At 45.3% G+C, this 21,029-nt stretch overlaps 1 protein-coding gene across 1 annotated transcript in view; it reads right to left on the reverse strand.

Annotated features, from left to right (window-relative positions):
• Window positions 1-19,984, reverse strand: part of CHD2 (chromodomain helicase DNA binding protein 2) — a gene marked incomplete at its 3' end in the record, with an annotated part of 87,601 nt that extends 67,617 nt beyond the window's left edge. Inside the window, exons 1-2 of the mRNA XM_081114812.1 lie at window positions 19,469-19,984; window positions 18,992-19,124 (exon numbers count right to left, since the gene is read on the reverse strand). Of these exons, the coding sequence (XP_080970938.1) occupies window positions 18,992-19,053 (62 nt within the window). The 5' untranslated portion in view covers window positions 19,054-19,124; window positions 19,469-19,984. The remainder of the gene's footprint in view (window positions 1-18,991; window positions 19,125-19,468) is intronic.
• Window positions 19,985-21,029: the final 1,045 nt, after the last annotated feature.

Here is a 21,029-nt window from a genome sequence, read left to right on the forward strand (position 1 = left end):
TAACTCTCCCAGGTGAAACAGGTCGATCTATCTGAATCCAGCAAGTTTTATTTATTTAGTATCATCCCTCCCTCCTCAATACAGAAACAAAGCAAAATGCAACACAGAAAAAACCAAACCCAGGCAGGGTTACCCAAGAAGTAAGACTGCAATGCGGCTGTAATTTTCTGATCAATGTCCTAACAATAGGTACTAATCAGACTGCATGGCAGCTCCCTGAAAACATACACATTCACCCCACACCAGAGGCCCTGGGGACCTCCTGCAGGGAGTCCCAGCCCTGGGAGACCTCACAGAAGAAAAGGAACACGAAGAACACACCGATGCTAAAGGGAAGGCCTAATGCAATGCAGACTGCCACTGGCCACCCGCATCCCTGCCCTTCCTCACTCCTCAGGGCCCTACCCAGTTTGGCTCAGTGGTTAGAGCGTTGGCCTGCGGACTGAAGGGGTAGCAAGTTGCGATTCTGGTCAAGGGCACGTACCTTGGTGGCGGGCACCTCCCGGGCCTTGGCCCTGACTGGGGTGCGTGCAGGAGGCAACCCATCGATGTGTTTCTCTCACTTCGATGTTTCTCTGTCTTTCCCTCTCTCTTCCACTCTCCCTAACAATCAATGGGAAAATATCCTTGGGTGAGGATTAACCAACAACAACAATAAAATAAACACTGCTTAGGGAGGCAACCTAAGGCAAGGGGCAGCAAAAGCCACAAAATCGGAAGGGAAGGCTGTGGGAAGATTATCAACCTGGGGGCCTGGAAGGCAGTGCACGCTCCGGGTTCTCCCACAGCGAGAAAGCTGGAGAAGGCCACTCAGGAACATGCGGGGAGGAGCGAAGACACTTGAAAGAGACATAAAGGTGAAAGAGTTGGCAGAGAAAGAGATGGGGGTAGACAGGTCACCCAACTCGGCTGCTTTAAAAGGATCTTTTCATTTAGGAGAGGGAAAGGGAGGCAGAACCTAGAAAAACGTTAACAGACAGCTCCCTGAGTCTAGCAACCAGGAGATAAAAGACAGACAGCATGAAACCCCAAAAAGTCAAGGATTGACCTCAAAATCCCGTGGGAGCCATAGGAAGCAGCATACAGTACAGGGGCCATTCTGCTAAGAGGAGGAAGCCACGACAATAAAGGGGGGGGGGGAGTCTCTATTTTGCAAAAGGGAGAAATGAAAAGCCGTTTATGAACTGCATGATCATCTAATCCAGTGGTTCTCAACCTTCTGGCCCTTTAGATACAGTTCCTCCTGTTGTGACCCAACCATCAAATTACTGTCGTGGCTACTTCATCACTGTCATGTTGCTACTGTGATGAATCGTCATGTAAATATCTGATCTGCAGGATGGGTCTTAGGCGACCCCTGTGAAAGGGTCGTTCGACCGCCAAAGGGGTCGCGACCCACAGGTTGAGAACCGCTGATCTAACAGGTACCAGGCATTTCTCTAAGTGCTTTATAGATAAGATTTTGGTTATTCCCCAGGAGGCAGGGATTCCACCTCCCAGTCTGGCTCGAAAGGGCATATCCTATTCTACAACCGGGGCGCAAAACCTCAGAGACTCGGCAAATAAACCGTATCCCTGTTATGCCCCGTCAGGCGTGGCCAGAACAGTGACTCAGTATTGCCAAGGCTTCCTTATGTGTACCTACTGAGTCCTTGGTCCTCCGCACAGTGAAAGCACCTGCGACCAAGGAGAAGGTGGGCACCAGACAAGAGGAAAGAGGAAGGCTGGGTGGCATCCACGGCTTGGGTCTCAGCCTAGCCCAGCCGTGGGCAAACTACGGCCCGCGGGCCGGATCCGGCCTGTCTGAAATGAATAAAACTAAAAAAAAAAAAAAGACCGTACCCTTTTATGTCATGATGTTTACTTTGAATTTATATTAGTTCACACAAACACTCCATCCATGCTTTTGTTCCGGCCCTCCGGTCCAGTTTAAGAACCCATCGTGGCCCTCGAGTCAAAAAGTTTGCCCACCCCTGCCCTAGCCCGTCTCAGGCCTGTGCCACCTTGTAACCTCTGCCGAACTCTGATCTGTGGGTCATGAGAGCATCCCGTGAAAGCAGCACCCCGTAAATGCCAAAGCCTCACCACCCACACTTCAGAAAGTTTACAATTTCACATCCCAGCTCGATTCCCCTCCTAATAACAAGTTCTTCCCGGCTAGTGCCCGTTGGTGTCAGTGCCACACAATTTGTGACACTAGTCAGAATTTATTTATTTTTTAAAATATATTTTATTGATTTTTTTACAGAGAGGAAGAGAGAGGGATAGAGAGTTAGAAACATCGATGAGAGAGGAACATTGATCAGCTGCTTCCTGCACACATCCTACTGGGGATGTGCCCGCAACCAAGGTACATGCCCTTGACCGGAATCGAACCTGGGGCCCTTCAGTCCGCAGGCCGACGCTGTATCCACTGAGCCAAACCAGTTAGGGCCAGTTAGAATTTCTTAACAGGTGGGCCTCCACCATGTGCCCACAGAAAGGTACAGAGGCAGCTCTGGAAATGTCCTTGTAAGTAAAAAATTTAGGCTGGTGTGGCTCAGTGGTGGAGCATCGACCCATGAACCAAGAGATCATTGTCCAATTCCCAGTTAGGGCACATGCCCTGGTTGTGGGCTCGATCCCCAGTAGAGGGCGTGCAGGAGGCAGCTGATCCATGATTCCCTCCCATCATTGATGTTTCTCCCCCTCCCCCTCTGAAATGAATGAAAACATTTAAAAAATAAAAGGGCAGTCTACTTGAAAGGGGTGTTAAGGATATACCTAGAAGCTGCATTTACAATCCAAACAGTTAATTGGAGAGACCTGAAAGATTAGGAAGCTAGTGGGGCCCACACCTCCTCCCAGCCACCTTGGGCGTGGCCCACTAGCAGCACGTCCTATAAAACCCAGCTGAACCCTGACCGGTGTGGCTCAGTGGATAGAGCGTCGGCCTGCGGACTGAAGGGTCCCGGGTTCGATTCCGGTCAAGGGCATGTACCTTAGTTGCGGGCACATCCCCAGTAGGGGGTGTGCAGGAGGCAGCTGATGGATGTTTCTCTCTCATCGATGTTTCTAACTCTCTATCCCTCTCCCTTCCTCTCTGTAAAAAAATCAATAAAATATATATTTTTTAAAAACCCAGCTGATTGCTCAAGACTCACCACGTAACCATTCCACAAAGCAAGCCTGGTGCTGCTCGCCTCCCACCTTGGCTTATGCATCAAGCTAACGTGAACAGAAAGGGGCACACGCTGGCCTGGCGAGCTCCGGGGAGGCCTGCATCACGGCCTTGCAAACGCAGAGACCCAAGGTCATCACCAAGGATGGACTGAAGTCAAAGCTGTAACTAAAAGCAGTTTCTGGCGGGCAGTCGTGTCCTAGGCCGGTATCCTCCCTGACAGAAGTCAGTCTTTACCTTAACTGAGCCTCCTGTCTGTTTGCCTCTACGGTAACATATCCTTGGAATGTCAAAGTCATTGTCCTTTGTCCAGACCCCTCAAAGCACAGGCACTGCTCTGCGGAGACCTCAAATCCCCTCGTTTTAGTGAATTAATTCTTGACTGTGAACGATCCTGCACCCACCCAAGTAAAAGTAGTGTGTGTCTGTCATTGTGCTTTTGATCCAATCCCAGAGGTGTCCCTGCTTTGCTTTCTCCCGCCTCCCTCATCTCGCACCGATGGATTTCATGTGACCCACTAACGTCTCCTCCTTTGATTGTAATGCATAAAACAAGGTGAAAACTGCTATTCTCCAGAGCATTAGCTCAACCTGGAGCGTTATTTCAATCCGTTGAGGTTCTGCTCCCCAGCAACTGTCGACGGTTTGGCTCAAATAAGTCACAGAAATCCTTCACCGGTCTGAATGTTTCTTACCTTAACACTAAGCACCTCTGATTCTTAAAGCCTCAGGTGTTACCGTCTCGAGGAAAACATCCTTTGCGTTCTCCGATCCTAAACTCAGAGTCTATCAGGGATTTCCATAATCCTCTGTCATTGCATGTCGCCCTAGCAGCTTCTACCCCTGGGAAATGGAAACAGGCAGCCTGATTGCAATCTCAGCTTCAACCCCATGCTCCCAACGTTCTCACTTTCTAGCACATCCTGGAACAGAAAACAATTTAAAAAAAAAAAAAAAAAAAACACTCCAAATACCTCCACATTTAAGGCACTGAGGTCTAATTGGTCCCTCAAAGGACAGGATAGTTCTTAAAATAGTATGCAGATCTGCTTTTAATTCCTAATTACAATACCAAATACTAGTAATGCTAAATGGTAGTTTGCATTTCTGAGTTAGAGGAGAAGATGTAAAAAGTCCCCAAGACTCACAAAAAGGGTCAAATGAAGTTAGCTGGTGAGAAATCCTTTAACTAAGCTTTCACCTAAACAAGTAGTAAAATTATCTGATTTCCCATGGCATGAATAGTTATAAGGCAATTTAAAAACTGGAATTTTCAGGAATTATCCACCATACATACAGAATCCTCATGAAAAATAAGTGTCTGAAACTAACACAAAATAGTATTGAATGTAAACTGTAATTGAAAACTAAAAAATTTTTAAAGGAAAATAAGTATCTGAAAATTACTTAAACTCTGAACTGAAAACAGGTTTCATAATTTTTTATTGAATGATCAATACAAGGGAAATATAACGCAAAAACAAATGAAAGGGACTTGAGTCAAAACTGGGATTTTGGATTCCGACAGAAAAATGAACGCTTATGGAAAAAGTTTAGCACTGTGTTCATTTGTGAATAAAAATAAGTTGGTATCATTTCAAAATCCTTTTTGAAGCTGGCAAAATGGGGTGATTAAGTATTTCTTACAAACAGACTTTGAATGCGACCAGCATTCGTTCTTAGCTATTGTTCCGTTACATTTTAATCGCCATTTCCCAATTGGCCACAAGAGGGCAGCACGGCAACACCTCACTTACGGAGCAGGCCTGTGGCTTCCCCACCCAAGGGCTGCCATTTCAGCGCTTGGGAGGGTGTGTGTGTGTTTTTCCGTAAACTTAACAAAATGGCTGAAGAGCTTGGCAGGGCAAGGTTTTGTTGCTGGTGGAAGCAACATCAGGTCAACCCACAAAGCAATCTACACTGGGATTGCATAAAACCTGTTTCCAGGCTAAAGCTCTATCGACGGTAGAAGAGCTAATGTTTTTGGAGCACTTATGAGTCAGATCCATGCAAACCTCTTCTTTAATCCTTACAACAAAGACGACATAATCACCCTCATCTTACAGCAGAGGTGTAGCGTGTGTGTGTGTGTGTGTGTGTGTGTGTGTGTGTGTGTGATGTCCTCGTCCCCACCCCCAGCCTGGAGTATGAATCCACACTACTCAACCACCTCTGGTACTGCGGTCCCACTGAGTCATTGGCATATTCTTCAATTCAACAGATTATTGAGGCGCCCAAAGGTGATGCAGAACAATTCCTTCTAATCACATCTGTGTCAAAGATCTTTATCTCCCCCACCTCTGGCTCAAGGCCTATGATTCTGAAGACTAAACCATATAAATGACGTTAAAACACAAGGACGGAGAAAAGAAATTTCAATGTACACACAAGAAATGTATACATACAACATAAGAATTACATATTAAAGAAAAAAAATAGGTAATTGGGCAAAGGAAATGGGCATGCAACTACAGAAATGAAATGGCCAATAAATTTATGAAAAGGTAATTAAACTTCCCCGGTAATTTGGGATCTATTACAACAATATTTGACACTCATTTGCTTTGCAGAAATTTTAAGGGTCTGATAATATTAAATGATATTAATATTTTCTTACTTAAGAAAGTAAGGAAAATGGTACTCATATACCATTATTGAAAAAATAATCACTAGAAGCTTTGGAAAGCACCGTGACATAATCCAGTAAATCTCAAAATATCCCTATGCATCATGCAATCGAAACTGTGGGTACAGCCCTAGCTGGTCTGTCCCAGGGGACAGAGCAGTGGTCTTCGAACCAAAGCGTCCCGGGTTCAATTCTGGTCAAGGGCAAGTACCTTGGTTGCAGGCTCCTCCTTGGCCCAGCCCTGTTCAGGGCTCCTGCAGGAGGCAATCAATCAGTATGTTTCTCTCACATCCATGTTTCCGTCTGTCTTTCCCTCTCTCGAGGATTAAAAAAAGAAAGAAAAGAAACTGTGGTATGTAATCTAGATAAATTACTAAACTTGTGCAAGGGGCAGGCTGTATAAAATTGTTCAGAGTTCTGAAATCCTAAGATTAAAAAAAAAAAAAAAACAAAAACACACAACTCTAGGCGTTTATGTGTGAAAATGAAAAAAAAGTGAAATATTCATACGATGCAATGAACAATGACAGACTAAGAGTGAATTAGATCTATAAATGACAATTTCAAAACTATTATGTTTGGGGGGTATATTTTTTTAATTGATTTCAGAGAGAGGGATAGAAACATCAATGATGAGAATTACTGAGCAGCTGCCTCCTGCACGCCCCCTACTGGGGACCGAGCCCACAACGGGACATGTGCCCTGACAGGGAATCAAACCTTGACCTCCTGGTTCATAGGTTGATGCTCAACCACTGAGCCACACCAGCCGGGCAGAAAGAGCTGTTTTTAACATGACAGAACGATCAGCATTCAGGAGCAGACCTGCCTAGGATTCCACAGTTCTTCTCGAAGTTATTCCGACACTGTTAACTGGAAGTTATTCCGACACTCTTCCCAGAAAAAGGCACATGTATGAAATGCTGCTTACAGTTTCGGGGTTTGATAAAGGCCATGTGCCATCAGATTGAGAAATCCAGTGAGGAAGAAAATCCAGTGGGAAAAACCTACCTTTAATGAAGTACGTTTGTAAAATCCCCAACGGGTGCTAGACAGCAGTCATCTTATCTTTAGCATGCTACTTAGGGCGCATCAAACATGGCACCCAGGCGTCGATGTCATTAGGGGAAAATGAATTCTAGCAAGAAGCCCGGATAAGGAACAACTGGACAACCATTTCACAAATACCTACCCAATCCAGGTCTGGCAATGGACTAAGGATGACACAGAACACAAGGCAAGCTTTCTACCAGGTAAGAACGTAAATAACGTTGCAACCCACTGAAGGGAACTCTCTCCCTTTAATCCCATCCCTTTGGAGCCCTGGGGAGAGATGGGACCAGTTGGACCACGCATTCCTTTCAGCCCAATAAGCTGTCATCTTTAGACTTTGTAACACAGCAACTCCAGAGGTCAAAGGAGATTGAAAAGGCGAGGCCGCTAACCGCAACAGCAGTAAATAGCACTTGCGCCCGCAGTGTCGCAGGAAGGAAGTGGGGTCCCGGGATCAGGCCGCAGAGAAGAAAAAGGAAAAGGCGAGGGCTCACAACTTTCTCAGTAACAACCAACACGCACTCCCTGTGGCAAGCGACGGGCCGAAAGCTCTGGACCAGGGTCTCAAGGGCAGCGGTTCTCAACCTGTGGGTCGCGACCCCTTTGGGGGGTCGAACGACCCTTTCACAGGGGTCGCCTAAGACCATCGGAAAACACATAGAATTACATACTGTTTTCGTGATGAATCTCTATGCTTTCGTTATGTTCCATTTGTAACAATGAAATTGGGGGTCACCACAACATGAGGGGAACTGTATTAAAGGGCATTGGGAAGGTTGAGAACCACTGGGCTAGATAATCCTTTGCTGTGGGGGGCTGTCCTATGTGCCCTAGGATTGTAGGGTGCTCCCAGCATCCCTAGCCTCTACCCATTTGATGCCAATTGCATCCCAGCCCCAACCAAAAAGATCTCCAGCCAAAAGTCATGTGGGGGGGGGGGGTAGTGGATGGGCACGGGGTGTCCTTAGTTGAAAAATCATTGCTTCAGAGGTATTACTTTATTTAACCCCTAGAGTGCCGGGGAGCTCGATCACGCTCCTCCTGTCTTTCGCCACAAGTGCCGGAAGCGCGATCATAATTTTTTTCCTAAACTGCTGTAAAATCAGCAAAAATGCCTTGGCGATTTTAGCACAGTTCCTAGGATATGGGTTGGCACTCAAAGGGTTAATTCTAACTCCCCCCCCCCCCCCCAAGAGACACACCACACATTCAAGAGCCGTTATCCTGAAGGACCCACCTGGACACACGTACTGCTAAAGCTCTAAAATCTAATCAGGTAGGTGCCAGTTTGGTGGGTTGGTTGGTTTGTTTTTAAGTGATTGTAACGCAACGCCTATTTGCAAACTGTGTTTCGAACAAAACAAATCGGAGGCGAAGTCCGATCTTGGCCGAGGGGAGTCACAGTGCAGCAGGGCAGAGTTCTTCTGAGGACGCCGGGACGCCCGCTCCTGCCCGCCCCGCCTCTGCGCAAACCACCCCCACGCGGGCTCCCAAACCGCCCCGTGGGAATCACTTCTGATGTCAAATCACAGCCTTCTGAACAGCCCTGTGTTCTGGCATCAATCACACTCACAAGGAGGTGATTTTGAGGTTCTGGTTTCTTTAAAATGAAGGTTAAGATAAGCAGAGGACAGCCCTGCCTGGAGCGGCTGACTCAGTGTCTGCCCGCGCACCAAACAGTTCCCGGTTAGATCACTGGTCAAGGGCAGGTACCTGGGTTGCTGGGGGGGAAAAATATCCAGGGGAGAGGATTAACAAAAACAACAAACAAAAAAGGTAATTCTGAGTATTCTTGATTTTTACTCTGTTCCAATCTCCTATTTAATTTCCTCTAATCCCTCTTCAATTTGACTGCAACTTTTGATAAGATGTTTTAAGTAGAGCCAAATGACTGGTGTTTGACTCAGATTCTACCATTTATTCTACCTTGTGCCACGGTTTTCTCACCTACTAAGTAGGAACGATAATCATACTTCACAGACCTGTGAGGATTACTCTAATGAGAACAAATAAAGGACTCAAGTCCCAGGCTCACGCATAGTAGGCACTTTAATGACAGCTATTATGGAATCTTGCCAAAGCAAATCAACTTCGTTTTCATGGGTTTCTGCTGTTGGTTTGGTATTTATTTGAAATGCAGGAATCCAGGCACAATTTGAATCAGCAAAGGTGAGAAGTGGCTACAAATGCTTGCTGAGTATACAAGTCAACTGTCGGGAGTATACAAAGGAGCTCAGTGGGGAGCGGGGCCACCCACAGGCCTGCAAAGGGCGAGTGCTCCCTGACAGTCAATGTGGAGAACTGGTTACCCCTGAGGAGGTCTCTAAGCAACTCGGCTACGCTAACCCCCATTCGATAAAATCTACATTTTAAAAATCTCTTCACACGTGTCTGAAACAGTCAGCACTCAATAAAAATGTAAATCTACCCTGGTATTTTCCTATAAACTGTTCACCAAGTGCTACTGTCCCTCCAAAAGGAAAGATTGCCGGCATTACGGGCACGGCTGGGCTTAAGCCACCCAACAAGATGCAAAACCCTGAGGTTCGTTTTCATATCCTATTCTCTTGCTTTTTTTAAAAAAATATATATTTTTATTGATTTTTTTACAGAGAGGAAGGGAGAGAGAGAGAGAGTTAGAAACATCGATGAGAGAGGAACATCGATCAGCTGCCTCCTGCACGCCTCCTATTGGGGATGTGCCCGCAACCCAGGTACATGCCCTTGACCGGAATCGAACCTGGGACCTTTCAGTCCGCAGGCCGACGCTCTATCCACTGAACCAAACTGGTTAGGGCTCTCTTGCTTTTTTTTTATGCTGGTTACAGTTCACAAAATACCACTCTAAGGGCTCCACAGCATAGCCACACCCACTGCTGCAGCCCTATACAGACCTCCAAGCCCACGCCGCTGTTAAAACTGCCCTAACAAGGGAACTGCGAAGATGGGAGAAGCAACGGAAAGACCAAGAGTTAGGAAACAACATATGAACAAGAAATGCTGCCTCAGAAGATTCGAACCCATGGACACACATGCAAATGTGAAACACAACCCCCCGGCCACTGGTATTTTTACAAACTCTTCAAGGTCTGATATTAAAACCAGAAAGAAAAATAATTCCGTTGTCAAATGAAAATTCAACCAAGGAAAATCTAAACATCTAGCCCCGGCCGGGGTAGCTCCAGGGTTAGCGTTGGCCCCACACACCTAAGGGGAGCGGGTTCGATTTCTGGTCAAGGGCTGTATCTGGGTTGCAGGCTTGATCCCCCACCCCTCAGAGGCAACCACGTGTGGGAGGCAACCAATTAATGTGTCTGTCTCCTTTCCTCCCTCTCTTCCACTATTTCTAAACAAATAAAAAATAAAAATAAAAGTCAATGGAAAAAAATAGCCTCCGGTGAGGATGAACAAAACAAATTAAAGATTTGTTGGCTTTACTGAACAATTCAGGAATCAGGCAGCTTCCCACCTAGCAAGTGGAGAGGAGCTCTACAGGGTTGGATGATAGAAAGCTTTTAGAGCAGTGGTTCTCAACCTTCCCAATGCCGCGACCCTTTCATACAGTCCCTCATGTTGTGGTGACCCCCAACCATAAAATTATTTTCGTGGCTACTTCATCACTGCAATGTTGCGACTGTGATGAATCATCATGTAAATATCTGATATGCAGGATGTATTTTCATGGTTACAAATTGAACATAATTAAAGCATAGTGATTAATCACAAAAACAGTATGTAATTCTATATGTGTTTTCCGATGGTCTTAGGCGATCCCTGTGAAAGGGGTCTCGACCCACAGGTTGAGAACCGCTGTTTCGGAGGTGGAAAGGGGGGCAAGAAAAAAAATGATCAGCCGGAAATCCGTTGTTTCAGACAAGGACCCCCTCCTCCTAGGGGGACATGGAGGGCCCATCAGCACACTGCCTCCTGTGGGAACCAGGAAATTCCAGGCGGACTGGCCAAGTCACATTCCTGGGGAAAGTTGGGCGGGTAATTGGTTAGGCATTAGGGCCTGGCTTGCCGGTATGGGGCTTTCACAGGAGCAACTCTATTCTCGGCCTGTTGTGTGTGTCTCTCTCTCTAACACAACGGACTCATTAACCATAAAGCACATGAAGGAAGTAGAGGAATCCAAAAACACAAATATTGAGACGATGTATATGTCTTTTCTAACGTGATCAACAGGACTTGAGGCATTATGCGAGATCAAACGGACAAGGCTCAGGGGAAAGACTGGTTACTATAAGCAAGCTGCAGCCAACATCAAACATGGGCAGTAAAGAGTATTGCTGTTATATATCCCCAAATAGCACTGCACCTTGGTATTGGTTACCCAGCCTGCAGGGAAATGAGGCGCCTCGGCCAGGACAGCCATTACTAGCTCCCAGAAGGGGAAAGGGAATTTGTTCAGAATGAGACTGACTCCAAACTAGAGGCTGCCCCAGTCCAGACACAATCATAGGCTCCCACCAGAAAGAGAAAAAAAAATTCTAGGAGAGGACTGACTGTAAAAGACATGCAAAGTTTCTGTTAACTAAAAGCGGAGTTGCCTCCTAAAAGCATCTTAACCGGCCTAACCAGACCCCTGTGAGAGAACGGACACCAGTCACCGCCCCCAGGGACAGCCTGGCTCTCATAAAGGTGCTGAGAAGGTGTAAAAGGTGCCCTGGCTGGTTTGGCTCAGTGGACTGAGCGTCGGCCTGCGGGCTGAAGGGTCCTGGGTTCGATTCCCAGTCGGGGCACATGCCAGGGTTGTGGGCTCGATCCCCAGTAGGGGGCGTGCAAGGAGGCAGCGGATCCATGATTCTCTCTCATCATTGATGTTTCTATCCCTCTCTCCCTCTCCCTTCCTCTCTGAAAATCAATTAAAAACATAAAATAAACATATGCTCAGGTGAGGATTTTTTTTTTTTTTTAAAGTGCAAAAAGCCCTAACCGGTTTGGCTCAGTGATAGAGCACCAGCCTGCAGACTCAAGGGTCCCAGGTTCGAGTCCGGTCAAGGGCATGTACCTTGGTTGTGGGCACATCCCCAGTGGGGAGTGTACAGGAGGCAGCTGATCAATGTTTCCCTCTCATCGATGTTTCTAACTCTCTATCCCTCTCCCTTCCTCTCTGTAAAAAATCAATAAAATATATTTTAAAAAATAAAATAAAAAGTGCAAAAGGCTAAGAATGGAGATGAAGCATAAGGAATAAAATAGCATTGCTAATCGCTTGCAATTATGGAGCACTTCCTATGGACTGGGCCAGGCTCTTTGTTTAAGCACTTTATAGGCATATTTTTTAAAAATATATTTTTATTGATTTCAGAGAGGAAGGAAGAGGGAAGAGAAATAGAAACATCCATGATGAGAGAGAATCATGGATCAGCTGCCTCCTGCAAGTCCCCCACTGGGAATCGAGCCCACAACCCTGGCATGTGCCCCGACTGGGGATCGAACCCAGGACCCTTCAGTTCCCAGGCTGACGCTCTATCCACTGAGCCAAACTGGCCAGGGCTTTATAGGCATATTATTTCATCAGAATAACCTAATGAAGATCATCATCCACATGTTAGAAAAGAGCAAATTCCAAGTCCGGCAACGATTACTTCCCTGGCCTACATTGGGGAGAAAGTTTTCAGTTCTGATGTACACACTGCACTGGTGCCCATGACGTACACCGAGGGAAGTTAAACGCATCACCAATGACAAGACAACGCACGAGAACTGGATCCAAAGTATAAAATCGGGACTATCCTTAGCACGATGCCTCTCCCAGGGCCCTTCTACAACACTCACCCAGGCAGACCAGGGCGACCACACCATCCCCCCACCATGGGGACTCTCCAGGAAAGAGACTTTTTTTAACCCTTTCAGTATGAAATCCAGTCCAGAAGATGTCAATGAAATACCAAAAATGGTGTCTCCTAACCAAACGTGTTCACGGTAACATGCTACATTGGAACTACATGCTACAAAGGTGGACAGCATAAGAAGTGTAACATGGCCCAGCCGGCGTGGCTCTGTGGTCGAGCTTGGGCCAGGAGGTCACGGTTCGATTCCTGGGTCGGGCACAGGCCCAGGTTACAGGCTTGATCCACAGTGTGGGGGGTGCAGCCGATTCTCTCATATCACTGATGTTTCCTTCTCTCTCTCTCTCTCTCTCAAATCAGTAAAAATACCTTTCAAAAGAAAGAAATGTAGCATGGATGGCTTCCATACAGCTCTGTTCTCCGGGATTTATTTCATAAAGCCATGCCCTGTCCCGCAAAGATAAACTACAAAGGTAGACAGCATAGGAGCTTTTCACTTGCCCTAACAATCCAAGTTCAGACTGAAGAGGCAGAAAGGTCCGAACAGACATATAAACCATGTGCTCCAACCCTGGCGTTCGATGAGTCAGTTTTGCCCAGGTATAAACTTGACTTCAAAGCCCCCCCCCCGCCCCCCCCCCCCCCCCCCCCCCCCCCCCGGCTGGGATGCAGGAGGAAATGGCTCAGCGACAAGCAGCACCCAGCAGAAGTAAACCAACCCAGTTCTTTGTATTCGTAGACAAAATAACGTAGGTGTTGAACAAAATAACACACTCACCTGGGTGGTCTGTGTTAATGATAAAATCAAGAGATGAAACAACAACCAAAAAACAACAACAGTGTCTTTGCCAAAGTAACCCCCACCCCCTGCTTTCAAGAAAGCCAATTGAATTCTAAGGATAAAAAAAGAATAATTTTACTGGATGTCTCCCAGAGCACTCACTCAGTTTTTTAATATCAGGAACAAGTTTATTGGGCTCCGTTTTATGGGAGAAATGAGAGGAGTTTGGAAATCTCAGGTGGCCTCAGGATGAATCTCAAATGTGCGGGGATTGCTGTATGGGTGGAGGGAAGGGGGGGGCGGCATTCATTGTTAAATTGTGAGATTCAGATACTGTCAGGTGAAATGCAATAGCCTGCTAACACACTTACAACGAAAACCCTGAGTTTGCCCACCTTCCTGTGGCGACATAATCTTTGCAAAAGGTGTTCATCTCCAAAGAGCCACATGGCAATTTAGGAAGCGGCAGGTTTTCAAAGCAAGAGTCCAAACGAGGGAGAGAGGAAGGCTTTACCAACACTTTTCCAGGGCGAACAGGGGAGGAACACACAGAGAAGGTTCCAGAACCAGACCCAATAATATGCTGGTTCTTTAAAAAGATAATTCAATGCATACAGTTCATAGATACATTGCTATGGTATCAGCTGTATTTTAACTCACGGAGCAGCGACATCTATTCTATTCATCTTCAGCAGAATAGTTCCGATCCTGGAACAGGACTGCAACGCTACTCAATTCTATCCCGCGTTTAGGGACGTTAAGGAAATACGAAAAGGAATTTAGCGACCGTGAAAATGTGACAACAAACCTCAATAAACCTTTTAAAAAACCTTTGTTCTTGTTGCTGCACATGCACTTTTTTAAGAGGTTGGAAACACCAGTGAATGATCACGTTCTACAGAATTTGTCACTGAGGCTACCAAGTGCTTTAAAATTTACTTGACCATAAGGTTTTAAAAATCACGTACAGAACCTTTGATGAGCAAGTCTGAAAACCCAGATCCACCTACGTTTTCCATAAAAAATCCAAAGAATTCCGCCTACCTACCACAACGATGAGAACCTGCAAAACCTACTAGAATGAATTTTACCTTTTGTAAACTCCACTCAGAAACTTAATATATGCCCGGGGAAACATTCTACCTACACTCAGAAGGGCCACATCTCTCTTGAAGATATTTTACTGAAAAAATTGCTGACCTATGGCCAACTACATGAAACTTCACTCCTGTCACGCTAAAAAAATGAAAAAAAATACTCCAATGACATAGGAAAAATCGTGTCGCCCGGTACAACAGAAAAACATTAATAGACACTCGCCTTTATGCTTAAATTCATTACTCGTGCCTGTATGTCGCCATTTGGTGAACTGAGATTTATTTTTACCCAGAAATCTTTCCAAACAAAGCAGAGCACGCTTATCCCCGGAGTATTTTCACATTTCTCGGGACCGAATAAAAATTCCCTGAATGGGGGCGGAATTAAAATTTCCTTGAGATGTTTTGCAAGATTTTGCCAAGTGACTGCAATATAAGCTAAATTTGGGAGTCACTTTAGCACGTGTTCATCACTTGGTTTCCTAACACCTGTTTGCATAATAATGGATGCCTAATGCTCTATTCTCTCTTCTTTGTTTTGTGTTTTTTTAAAATAATCTTCACCCCAGGAGCCTGCAACCGAGGCACGTGCCCCTGTCGGATTCGAACCCGGGACCCTTCAGTCCGCAGGCCGCCGCTCCACCCACTGAGCCACGCGGGCCGGGCTGCACCAGCATTCTCTCTTCTTAAGTTAACCTAATATTGACAGTTCCGTGGAAGTTCCCGATATCTTTCTACTTCCCTCTATCTTGAAAGCAAATCCCTTTGCACATACTGACCTGCGCTTTTTTCCAGCAAATGCCAATGCAGGGAAGGCAGGGGACCAAGAAAAAATGCACGGGGACACGTTCAAATAATCGTCCCTTTGTTTAAGGGCCATGTGTTTGTTCGAACAGCGCGGACGCCCGCTAACACGTTTCCATTGAAATAAAAATGTCTCCTCCGGCAGCGAAATGGTAACAAAATTAAACCCACTAATCACATTGAACAGAAAAGTGGGGGGGGGGGAGGGAGGGGATGGGGTAAGGCCCGCTGGGAGAGCAGACAAGAAAGCGGAAAACGTTCAACGCGGTCGGAAGGCTTCCGACGAGCGCCTTTTCACTTTCTCCAAAGCAAAAGCTGTTTTTCTAAAAGCGGAAAACCATTCGCGGGGAAGGGCACGGGAATCCCAGCTGCAGGGTGCGGGCCGCGGGGAGGAGGGCGGACAACCGCCCGCGGCGAGGGCCTTCACGGAAGTGGCCGCCCACCGGAAAGTCCCGGCCAGAGCGCCGCTCCCTTCCCGCTCCCCTCCCGGCCTCCGCGCGCCCGGCGGACAAGCGCCCGGGCTGCGCACGCGGCCGGCGCCGCGACGTCCACGCAACTCGGCGTCGGCACGCCTGACGTCAGGAGGCGGGGCCGACGCTGTTGACCTGCTGTTACCAGGCGCGCGCTCAGCCAATCAGCTCTCGGCGCCGGCGCCGGCCGGCCTTTGAACTCGGCACGGCAACTTCCTGCTGTTTGGCGAGTACACAGTGCAATGCAGTATGTCTGTCGGCGCTGCGGCACAAAGGAACAGCCATTTTGTGACTGAGCTGGACCTGCACCAAGATGCCAGGGGCTCTCGGGGCTGCTGTCCGCGCTAAGGACCGAGATGCCTTTTACTTCGGCACCAGAGAACCAACAGGAGGAGAGGGGAGGAGAAAGAGGGGTTTTGGTATTTCAGCTCCCAATTCGCTTTATTTGCCATCTCCTCCAAACTCCCGATCCGTGAGAATTATCAGTGTCATAAAATGGCTGCCACCGAAAAAACTGACTTTTACAGTCCACAAGCCATTGCAGTTAGCATTTCTCAACAGCCCCGGGGTTTTAGCCTCGCTGCTTAGAAGCTGATTGCAAAGCAGGCGATTCTCACCACACCCCGGCTTATCAGAATAAATCTGGTTCAAAGGCAGACGATTTGGAGATAAACTTAATCAACGGTCTCAGTTCTTAAAGACAAACTGCGAGGGCGGAGGAGCCCTGGAACACAGAACTCCGTGTGCACACACACTTCCATTCTGGTTCCCCTCGCTCCCGCTTCCATCCTGGGATATTACCGAGGTACCCCACAATGTCGCTGATTTACACACGTGTGGGGAGTGCATTTCTGTGCAGGCCCACCACGGCAACTTGGTTTTAAATATGTAGAAACTTTACAGGCAGCCAATACTGTTAAGCTCTTACTTCTGCAAGGGGACTTCTGACTCTAGTTCTAAAGTCACGCTATACAAAGTATATGTAACGTTATGCTTCAATATTAACTTGGAAAGAATAAGTTACATAATGACTGGCAAGTACTGCATTATTTCCAAAAGGAGGGCACGTGCACTCAGTCCCTTCAGGTCCTCAAGTCATTCTCCAAGTTGACTTGACCCTGCAAACTTCCACCTGCCTGGCCTGCAAACGTGGTTTTTGCAGCAGACCCTGTGACAGGGAGACGGGTCCTTCGTGGGGGAAATTCTGGTGGATTCAGGAACCAAGGAAGAGTTAGGGACGGCCTCCTCTACCTTAACCCACCGAAAATAAAATATAAACTCCTCCAATAGGGCACCAGGGAGTCCTGGAGCTTTACAATTTGAAAAGGAAGTGATGTCATAATTATGTACATGTGTCAAGGTATTCAATGTAGGGTATCTGTCATTCAAGTAAATGTCAGTCTCCGTGGTCTCATCAAGGAGTCTCGCAAACGTTTTTGGACACTCATCAGGTACACAAGTCAAAATACACTTGACAAAGTGCATTTAAAAACACAGCCCGTGCTTCTGAAGCCCCCCACTGACAGGAGGCAAGTGCAGGACAGCTTCAAAGTAGATTTCCAGGTGAAGTAAATCATTAAAAGAATAACAACACTGCTTGGCTGTTTTAAATTAGAAAGCAGAGTTTGATCAAGGTTAACCACAAACCTTGCATAAGAAAGCCAACCCCCAGGTGAGACTATGCAAAATCACACCCAAGGGAGTATCCATTGTAGGTACTGAATCTTTAGTAATTTGTCAAGTATTTGTCAGGATTCCCGTTTCTTCAAGTCACTATTACTTTTCAGAAAAAAAAAAAAAATCAGTGTGGGGTTAATAGAGCAATTTTCTGTCCTAAATCTAAGGTAGGTGATTACAAGGGCATTTCAGTTCAAAAGACACAGTCCAAACTAGGTGACAACTCAATTTGCAAAAGAATGTGGAAAGGTATTTGTGAAAGCAAAGGTCAAAATACCTGAGGTCTAACGAAACAAATAAAATTCATCATTTGTAATAAACCACATTAAAAACTTTCATATTCACTATCCTGATAGTAAAAAAGCATATTATATAAGATTACAAAAGTAAAACCAAATTAGTAAGAAAAATCATATAATCAATCACATCCTTAACTCCAAGATTTCAAATTCGTAACGTGCCAATTTATAAGCACACACATCCAGAAATGCATGCATGTGCTTTTAAAATTAATATACAGATCATACAAAACATCTCAGCAGCTTTATTCCTTAGTCACTAACAAGGCACTCCAGCAAATGTGAAACAAATCATGATGTGAACAGTACATGTGTAAGCTTCCGAGGATAAAGCATTCCAGGAGACACTGTTGAAATAAATCAATAAATGTAAAGCAGCTATAACTAAAGTGCCAGGATCATATACTACTCAATCTACCACCAGAAAGAGCATTGTCTGAATATAAGCATGCAAATGTGAGCCTTAAATATTTCACAAGCAAAATATACAATTTTAATCTCAGTAACAATCACAAAGCAGAAAAGAAGGACATTAAAAGAGTACTCCTGGATTTCTGGGATCAGATTTAATTTCATAAATGCAGGAACTGTAACCATCGAACTCAAGGTTTTGATAAATCCTATCAAAATGTCTTAAAATGTCCAAGGTATCAAAAGAAATAGAGAATGAAGTAAAAATGTAAACTGAGAGGCATCAGTCAAAGGGTCCTTCTTGCAATTTCGCTTTAAAATGTACATTTTTTCATTCATATAACTTTCTCAAATGTCTATTTACTATAATTTACTACCACAAGGTTCCTCTATGGCCTTCGGTTACAAGTTGGGGTATCCTAGTTTCTTCAAAGAAAAAAAATTTGCCTTGTATGTAAAATGGTGCAATGCAGCAATGGCTAAACCGACAAGGTCATTTTTCTACAGCCCGAAAACCTAAAACCTGAAATTTATTGTCAGAAACACTGCAGTTTACTGAAAAGTCCCCCTCGAATAAAGGTACCTTACCTTTCGACTGCTGTAAGAGGCCTTAAGTCAACTCAACTTTCATAAATTGCTACCAAAAAATTAGGGTGTGGCATATTAGCAATCTCAAGGTCACGCTTTAAAAAACGAACCCAAATTAGTAAAATACTTAAAATCACACAGACAGCTACCCTGGCCTGTCAAGGTAAACAATGTAAGTTGAGGTTTCCCCCCGAAAAAAAAAAGAAAAAAGAAAGTTGATAGCTCCATACCTCGATGCATTGCTGTGTGGCGAACTGTCCTCCTCTTGGCTTTTGTCCTTATTTCTCATCATCTTTTAATTCTTAAATATTAAGGGGGAGGGGAAATCTGTGTTTGCTTTGAAGTCCTGTGCCCAGGTATTTACTGTTAAAAGTTGAAAGAAAGGTAAGGTCCCGGCTTCTATCGATGGTTTTATTACCAGGAACAAAGTCCTGACCATGTCACGATATTGTTATAATACAACAGCGGTTAAGCACCGAAAAACAAAATTATTTCTAGTTTTACCTTTAAAAAAAAAAAGGCAGGACACACGGAACAGGGGGAATCATCCCTTATCAATACGGAAAGTTTCTCAAAGTAACACACTGGATACAAATAACAAGCTCTTTATCTTATTGCGTCATCCAGGAATTTCTCCTCTTTACCGAAAATAAAGCCAACTTTCAGCTATAAACCCTTTAAATTATCACTAATGATCACGAACTTACCTGATCCATGTAGTAGGTCCAAAGCCAGAGAGAGTCCTAGCTAGTGGTAGAAATAGATCTGGTCCCAAACCATGAAAAATAAAAAACGAAATTCTCCGTGAAAAAAAAAAACACCCGAAAAATAAATAAAACAATCCTCCGATCTGTGAACGGGTCCAAAAAAAATAAAGCAACAATTAATACCGAGCCGGGTCCGGGAGGGGAAAAACCTCATTAGGAGAGCGCACAAAAATGGAGGTGCGCCATGGCTTCTAAGCTGGAAAAACAACGACCTGGGCTCCCAGTACGGCTGCTTCTTTCCAACCAGGCACGAAAAGAAAGCCCCAAAAAGCTGCTTTTCCCCCTCAAAGGGGTTCCAATCGACCCCAGTCCGTCTCGAGGAGAGGCAGGGGGCTGCGGGGGCCCCCTGGGGCGGCCCGAAAGTTGGGGAAAGTTGCGTAAAGTGAGGCGAAGGCAGGGAGCAGAGCGCGCTCTCTCTAAGGCACAGCCGCCATCTAGAGCCTCCTTCCCAGCTCTGAGAGCTCTGCCTTTGATTGACACTCTCTACATTTACCCCACAACTCAGGTGATGTACCATAGACCCACCCCTTCATCTCCACCAAAAAAAAAAAAAAAGAAAGAAAGGAAGAAAAAAAAAGATCTTCCATCCCAGGGAGCCAGAGGACCCCACACCCCCACACCTCCCTGCCCCTCCAGACCACCCCATCAGGGGAAGGGGGGAGGGTTTCTTAACCCCCTCTGACTCAAGCACCCTTTTTAAGCCAGACAGAAATGTAATTTGTTCCTTTTGTCTAAAGATCTGCTAAATATTTCAGTCCTTGGGCTAAAATAACTTCCTTTCTGGGCAGGAAGTGGTGTTTTATAAAGCCATTTTGAAAAAGGGATAATTCTGAGAAAATGTTAAGCTCATTTTAATATTAGTCTTTTTTAAAAATTAACCCCACCCAGGGTAAAATGGTTTCTAAATAAAAACAAAATCTCAGTTTTATAGATTAAATTCAAGTTTGAATTCTTTATGAAGCCTAAAATTATCTAAAGACCAAATTAGGGGCATTTTCCATCCCAACTGGAAGGAAGGGGTACAACTCAAGAGCGCCTCCCTAGTGTTCAGTTGCATTAGCGCAAAAATTAATGCAACTCGTTTTAATTTGAGAATTTCCATTTTTCTTTGTACTTTCGCAAAATTCTTTAACCCATTCTATAACCTTGCAAACTTTACACCCCCTCCCCAAATCTCAAAATCACACTATATTTACTTCCCACATTGATTCAGGCAAAACGAAGTTATTAAACTCAAGAATATGGAACTACCATTGTCTTATCGATGACAAATCCAAGAAACCCGACCGCCAAAACCAACACAGCACATATATCCCCAACTCTTTCCTTGTATTTCAAATCAATTTCTAAGTATGTTCAGATTTTTGACAATAGTTAATAGGTCATATCTGACAGCGAGTTATCAAAGTAATGTCACAGGTCAAATTCTCCTAAATATCAAAACCATTAACATCTATGGAAAACAAAACACTAATGCCAGAAACAAATTGTTCAACACTTT

The sequence above is a fragment of the Myotis nattereri genome (genome assembly GCF_964212035.1).
Source record: "Myotis nattereri genome assembly, chromosome: 21".
NCBI lineage: Eukaryota > Metazoa > Chordata > Mammalia > Chiroptera > Vespertilionidae > Myotis > Myotis nattereri.